Source organism: Ostrea edulis, chromosome 1, assembly GCF_947568905.1.
Source record: "Ostrea edulis chromosome 1, xbOstEdul1.1, whole genome shotgun sequence".
NCBI lineage: Eukaryota > Metazoa > Mollusca > Bivalvia > Ostreida > Ostreidae > Ostrea > Ostrea edulis.
The window spans coordinates 57,789,307-57,797,252 of record NC_079164.1 but is presented as its reverse complement, the minus strand read 5'-3'; the positions used below and the strand labels follow the sequence as shown (position 1 = coordinate 57,797,252).

At 33.2% G+C, this 7,946-nt stretch overlaps 1 protein-coding gene across 1 annotated transcript; it reads right to left on the bottom strand.

The window, feature by feature from the left end:
- Nucleotides 1-4,211: 4,211 nt before the first annotated feature.
- Nucleotides 4,212-5,534, bottom strand: LOC130051870 (uncharacterized). Its single transcript, XM_056154895.1, has 2 exons — nucleotides 5,262-5,534; nucleotides 4,212-4,984 (listed from the first exon to the last, which is right to left on the bottom strand). The coding sequence occupies exons 1-2, from the start codon at nucleotides 5,387-5,389 to the stop codon at nucleotides 4,756-4,758; spliced, it is 357 nt and encodes a 118-aa protein (XP_056010870.1). The 5' UTR covers nucleotides 5,390-5,534; the 3' UTR covers nucleotides 4,212-4,755.
- Nucleotides 5,535-7,946: the final 2,412 nt, after the last annotated feature.

The window sequence follows — 7,946 nt, the reverse complement described above, 5'->3', positions numbered from 1 at the left end:
CACATGTTCCATTGGTTCTGGTAAGTTTAATTTTTTTTATCTTCCTGCATTAGCAGATGTTGAAATATGTACTGGTGCATAAATACTTATGGATGTTGTATTGAAACTCAGTGTTGAGAATGCCTTGATTTCTCTTTATTCAGAATAGATGTAGTAAAAGACTGTAAAGTATAAAAACAAAACATATGACAAACATGTAATTGAAAATACATACAAAATTCTCGTAGAAAAACACAGACTCTATTATGCTTCAGTTATGGCCAGAACGGTTTTCCATACTTTTTTCTTTTGACAGCAATCAGTTTATAATAAAGGCAAGAATATGATAATTATCATAACTCAGCACAAAATAAACAAATTATATGGCAAGCCCTTTTACTATTTATTCGAAAAATAAGATATCTCTTTAAATTAAAGAGATATCTCTTATTTTAAAGAGATATCTCTTTACAATGAGAGATATCTCTTAATCTTAAGAGATATCTCTCTAAATAAGAGATATCTCTTTCACTTAAAGAGATATCTCTTTCACTTAGAGAGATATCTCTTTTACTTTTAGAGATATCTCTTACACTTAAAGAGATATCTCTTTTACTTTAAGAGATATCTCTTACACTTAAAGAGATATCTCTTTCACTTTAAGAGATATCTCTTTCACTTAGATAGATATCTCTTATACTTTAAGAGATATCCCTTTTGCTTAAGGAGATATCTTTCTCACTTAAAGAGATATCTTTTTCACTTAAAGAGATATCTCTTTCACTTAAAGAGATATCTCTCTAAGAATTCTTAGAGAGATATCTCTCAAAGTATAAGAGATATCTCTTTAATCGTTGAAAAAGAAATATCTCTCAAAGAAAAAGAGATATCTCTTTCCAATATTCTTATTAGTTTGAATACTTAAGGAGTTCTCCCTAAAACGGAAACCCGCCAAAGCAAATCTTACCATGATGGCTGGGGTGTTGTTAAAACGCGGAAAGGAAAATGGAACGGAAGACGGAACGGAACGGAATACGGAAAATATATTATGCAATAATGTTATGAGGAGGTCAACATTTTGCAAAATCAAAAGGCTTATTATGAAGAAGGGATGCAGTACAGAGAGAACAGGAAGTCATCCTCAGAATCCACCATCTCATATTGATACCTCATACTAATGCATTATTATGTTTTTTTACACGGTGTATTTTGTGGATGAATGTACCAGCAGCGCCTGTTGGCACCATCTTTTTCCCCCGGCTTTGTTATCCCTTCCCCCAGATTTTGACAGTATGTTGTTTCACAAATGAATAAAAAATAAATAAGATAACATAATGAAAAAGACTTGAATTATAATTGAACCCCTTTCAAATTCTATTACTTTATTCTGGCTAGTATCGTAAGATAAGATTTTATGAGCTCATCCAATGAATAAAAGGTACCCCCCCCCCCCCCCCCGAAAACAACATTGTAAAAGATAAAATAAATTTTTGAACAATTTTCCCCAAACATAGCCTTTTTAAATCGAACGTGCTTTTAATCGAACTACATATGTTTAAGATAACTGAATTTGAATTTGAATTTAGTTCTACACCTGGTACAATAAACATTTATGTATCACATCAAATTTTTAAAGCGAATGAGTCCGGTGAAGAAGAAAGTTTTGCCTTATTTGGGATGAATCTATGTGAAAGTTAGTATATTTACCGATATCCTGCGGATTAGTGTTGAAACTGAAGAGATACAGCGGGAAAGAAAGATTGAAACAAAACCAATGTTAACTAGGGTGAAGTTTACGACCAATAGTAAGAGGAATTAACAGATTTCTTTCATAATATATGAAATAGCTAAAAAGCTAACACGGAATTTATGCTTGAATAGAATTAAAAGTCATCTCATTATTAATCCAAATGTTAAAGGACACAACGCATGTTTCTAAACTTTTTCATTTTTTCAGCAAAATTAACTCTTTTTATGCCTAAAACTACTTTAAATGTGTTTTAAATGAAATATTTTGGGTAGTTTTTGAGTTTGAAAGCGATGAAATTCAAATCTTGCGATATGCATATTTTCTTTCGCTAGTTTACGCGCCAGTATGTATGACGTCATATGCGCCCTCGGGTTTGAAAACATCTAATAGCCATTTCATAAACAGATTAGATTTAATCGACAAAAAACCAATTATCACGTTAACGGCTTGTATTTATATTACAAATCGCATTTTCCTCTATGAACCAACCAATTTCATCCCGCGACACAATCCGTTCACATTGACTATGAACGGATTATGAACTAGCTTAAAGCACGCGACTGAGAGAGCGTAATGATTTGAAAAAAATAGAACATCTGTTACAAAGATCTCGCAAGTCACATCTTTGGATTAAGATTGTAAACTTGCGTGGATTATCATCCCAATCTTGCGGTCTCCTACCCCCAAAATACAGTGCACCTTGCAATGTTGATAAAAGGCAGGGTGAAACGAAATGTGACGTCATGTCTATGTGTTGACGCACGTCACAGTAACTACTGTGACAGAGGCTAGGAGTTCGTTTTATGCAACAAAATAGAAACAATATAAACAAACGGTGTTTTAGTAAATGAATATAAATATAAGAAATGAACATCACTTTAGAGCTGTTCATGGTCAATATGAACGGATTTGGATTTGAGGCAAATTCTCTGTGAATCGCTAGCGCGATTCACAGAATTTGCCTCAAATCCAAATCCGTTCATATTGACCATGAACAGTTCAAAAGTGATGTTCATTTCTTAAGTAAATAATAATGCATTAAAATGTTGTGTGCCGTGCTTGGGTGTACTAGTTGTCGGTAGAAAGGATTTAGACTGAGCATTTTTCAATTTTTCGAAGGAAGGTACGAGAAAAAAGACGTGGATAATTTTTTGTTGGAGCAAGAACTTCCCAGATAGCAAGGTGACTGGGCCAACGCAACCCCAACGTTGAATATTGCGTTGGCCCATTGTCAGTTTTTACCATTGGGCCAACATCATCTTGCTCATCGGCCCATCGTTCAACCAACAGGTTGGCCTGATGTTGGCCCAACGTTAGACTGTTGGGAATCTGACATTGGCCCAACATTGGCCCCTCGTATGATGTTTTGCCCAATATTGACCCAACGTTGGCCCAATGTTGGTATCTCATTCATGACACGGCCCCAACATTGGTCCAACATTAAACCAACTTGGTGGTTCAATGTTGGGCCAATGTTTAACTGATGGTTCATTTATGTTCTTACTGCTGGTCCTTTGTTGGCATTTTGTTGGAAAAGTTACTCTTATACTTGCCAACATTTTTTTTTTTATCACAAAAACATCCAGTAGACAACAAGAAAAGGCAGATAAACACCTACTGAATAAATAAATGAAAATTTAAAAAATAAATAACAAAGATTTTAATTTCTTTGATTAAAAAAATTAACATAGTAATTTCAGCATGTTAGCATGTTTAAAGCATTTCTTGATTTTGAATATTAAAAATATCAGGCTAACATCATCATCTCTTGTATAAAAGTTTTCAAGTAAATAATGGAGTTGAAGAATGAAAAAAAGTTCATATGAAAAATTAATATTCTCAAGGAAAAAGTTCCATTTGAAATTAATCATCTGTATCCCCTTCCGGTTCCTGTGTGTTTTCTGGCTGTTTTTCTTTTTGTTGTTGTTGTTTCCTCTCCTCTCTCAGTTTCCTTCCACCATCCCTATCACCCGCATAGCGAAACCAGTCCCTAGCTATCGCTGAAATTTCCACATCTGTAGCATTGCAGCATAATGGATTTTTTCTGACAGTGGCTATAAAAAATTTTAAAAATCACATTATTTAAAAGTGCGATTTAATTAACAAATGATGCATGAATATATGCAATTGCTCAAAGTTTCATAAATAAATAAACATAATAATTTCTAAATTATCATATTTATAGTTTAAAACAAAACATATAAAATTTAGATTTTAAATAGTTGATTACAAACTTACCAATGATGAGGTCCTTTAACTTCAATTTGGAATAGGCAATCTTCTCCCCCTTTCCTAACCAGTTAATTTGGCGGGCCAAATTGTTGGTGAAAATATGAGACAAAAGTCTCCTCACACTTGCCTTCAAATTCTCCCCACCTATGGTCCTCAGTGATTTAACCTTTAATAAAAAATTATTTCATACATAACTTCTGTTTGTAATAACATTATATGATTTTTTTTTTGATTTTTTTTTTTTGCATCCTCGGATTTTCAAAATATTTAATTTTATACAAATATTTTATAATAAAAGGAAAATAACAGTGAAAATCATTTTGTTGATGCATACCATTCTCTTTAAGGTATTTTCGGTTTTGAGGCTTTCCTCCAGTGCCATAACTTTGTCCTTGTTAATGAGAGGCAAATCTATGTTGAGTTCTTCTCCTGCATCACCTTCATGCTCTTCTTTGTCAAGTGCATCTATCCTTTTCAGAACATTCTGCAGCAAACTTGTGTTCAACTTCACCTGAACTTTAACTTCTTCGATGGATGAAATTAATTTTCTTTCAAATGCTGAAAATATAAAGTCAATCAATTTAAGGGGGCCGAATATGGTTTCATAACTGAAAAACTGTAATAGGGAATCTTTTCATTTTTTAACCATACATTAGTCTTGACACATAAAACTAATTTGAGAAGTATAATGAAAATCCACCGTCCAGATTTTATTAGTCCATAAGTTTATAAGTTTTCATACGAAAAAGACATAAATGGCAATAACTTTCATTCAACACGTGTATTTCATGATATCAGTCAAGCTGCAATAATTTGTTTAACTTACCTGATGTACTTGAAGGTAAAGGTGTGGAAAAGAGAGTTGGTAAAGGTGGTGGTGATGCTTGTCTGGCAATAACAGGCGTAGATGGAGGCTCAGGAATGATAGGAGCTGGAGGGCCTGTCTTTTTCCTGGGAGACTTTCTCCTAATTATAGGTTCATCAACTTCATCCTCTGTTTCACTCTCATAGCGGGGGTTTGGTCTGTTAAACATAGCATATTTATCCTGTTTATAAAAACTATAATTATTCATAATTATTATATAACTTTTAACAGACATGTAAACAGAGCATTAATAGGTATTTTTCACATTATCTCACTAGAAAGGTATTTCTTTATGCCCTACATGTACTTAAAGATGATCTCTCTTTTTTTTTTTTTTTTACTTGTTTACTTAATCTTATTTTTCTAAGTCTCAATACTTTCAGAGATTTTGAAAAGTTTAATTTTTAAGGGAAAACATAATACAAAACATTAAACCTTTTGTTGCGTTTGCCCAATTTTGCTAGGGATGCCTCTTCTGCATCGGTCTGCAGGTCCGAAGTAACCTCTGCTAATTTTAGTTTTTTCCTGGCTTTTTCATAGTCAGCTAAAAATTTGTAAAACATATCATTTAAAAGTGATATATTTTCCAGAGAATTATCACACTTTTTTCAAAAAGTGCTGATTCAGTATTTGAGGCTTTTATATATATTTAAAGTGTATATATTAGTATGCATATAAGTGTGTCATTTAACATTAAAAATACCTCCTTTTAACAAAAATTTAAGAAAATTTGTACAGTAATATTGAGTGAAATCACTTACATGCTTTGTACAAAACACGGACAGGTAATTTTCTGAACTCTGCCGTTGGTTGAATGGCATTTTTTACAGCAAGCTGTACTTTTTTGATCTATTTCAGTGCTGGTCACCTACATTTTTGTTCGTTATCTGTGAGCCATGTTAGAGGAACAACATCCACTTCCTCCTCTTCGGGGAATTCTACCACTGCATATGTTTTAGACCTAAAGAATTTCAAAAATTTCCCTCTTAAATAGAATCTTCTTATGTAAATAAAATAAAATTTAGTTAAGAAAAAATAACCCTGCTTTAAGCTTTCAAGTATTGGAGAATCTTACAAACATGAAGGTGACAAAATTATGGTATTAAAGTTGAAATAGAGAGGTGTATGCAAATGGAAAAACACATGTTTTACTATTAATTTCTATTCTTTTTATCAAATGAGACTGAATGTGTGGCTGTGCAGTAGATTCACATCCACAACATAAAAAAAAAAATACCATGCTGCATCTGTGTAAGGAAATGCAACATTTGGGAGCAAAACACACTTTGCCTCTACTGATGACAATTTTGCAGTTTTTAGTGTATTTTCTAAATCAAATACCACACTAATTCCAAGTAAATTTGAAGACAAGGGAGAAGTAAAAAAAATCCTCAGATTTCTTAAAGGACTGAAATACAAGATAAATACCACTTATCCCGTAACATAAAATTTTTTATCAAGCATATTCTGCCACTGATGCGTACACAGTTGTCCTTTCCATTCAATTTTAACACATACTTTTCCACTTCAACCTTTGAAAATTGAGTATATGTATCCTCTCCAAGGTTATCTGGGAGAGGTCCTTTTGAATGACTTTTTGTCAAAATTGGGTAAGCTTTCCTTTCAGATTGATAACTGTCTTCCTTTGAAAGCCTTCTAATTATTTGTGATAAAGGAAAAGTTGGTTTTCGCACCATACGTTTCAGTTGGTGTAAAAAGTTTTCAAATGGAAAAGCAGAAATATTGTCGAGACTACCAAATTTCCCAGCATCAGCTGCAAGATGTATCAAACAATGAACATTATAAACAGCCATGTTCTCACTATAAATTTGATAGAAATGCTTCACAAATGCAACAAGCAAATCATTTGCATATACATGATATTTTTTGCTAAGAGTTTCATTCAGCAAAATATGCATTGAAACAGATAAAAGCAAGAAATTTTTGTATAAATTTGGGTGAATAGCACCAGACAGTACAACAGCACCAGTGTACAGCAAAAATTGTCGGAATTCTGTGGCCTTCCATCGCTGTACTTCAAATAATGACCTTGGCTTTCTAGCAAATTCTGATGGTATGTAGCATTTTAAGTCTACTAATCTATCAGAAATTTGTTGTAAAGACCTAAATCCTAATCTACAAGTTAATGGACCTTTCATCCACATTAGGAGTATGCGCTTCACAACACCTAAGCAAACGAGGTGCATATAGTCTAATGGAATTTGTGTAATCATTCCAATATGGAGATGAGACAGGGGGGTAGGTCCTAAATGATGTTCTTCATCTCTCATTTGATCAAATGATGCATCTGTTCTTAAATCTGCTTCTGTTTCTGGAAATGTCATTTTCCCTAACCAAATACCATTCTGATTACACCTATCACAACCATGATAGCCAGAATATGATTTTACCTGTTTTATAAAAGCGCGAGCAGGTGTATCAGGTGTAAAGCAAGCTGCGAAAGTTTACCACAACAGTCAAAACCATCATGTAAATTGTGGTATTCCTCGACAAAATCTCTAAAAGTATTCATGGATGGCAGTGGGCTTTGAACTACCAGAATACAAAGCAATAATAAAGGGGTTTTGCTTTGGAATGTTTTGTACTAACCCAGTTATTGGCCACAATTGGTGGTTTGTGCTCTTAAAAAGAGGCAATCCATCAACATTGATTTGCAGACTAAAAACAAAACCATCAGGTATAAATTCATTGCAATTTTTCATTTGATTTCTTATACCTGAAGCAATCCCAAAGTAAAAGTATTCACCGCCACATTTTTCAACAATTGTGTATTGTTTTTTGTTTTTTCAAGGTACGTGGATCTTTGGGAAGACTTGGAATCAGAGGCTTTAAAATTTTTAATAACTTGGAAGTTGATGAGTCGGTTACATGATTTGCTATTGTCCAATCTTTTAATTTGTCCAATACATTACTGAGTTCATCATCTGAACTAGAATTGGTGTCGGTATCACTTAAAACTAAATTTACACTGTTTTCAAGCTCCAGCAAATTATTCCCGTCATCTGATTTATCAGAATTTACGAAATGTTCTACATGTTCAGTAGGTTGTCTGATTAATTCATCATCACCATGATCACTGTCATTTGATTCCCTCTGCAT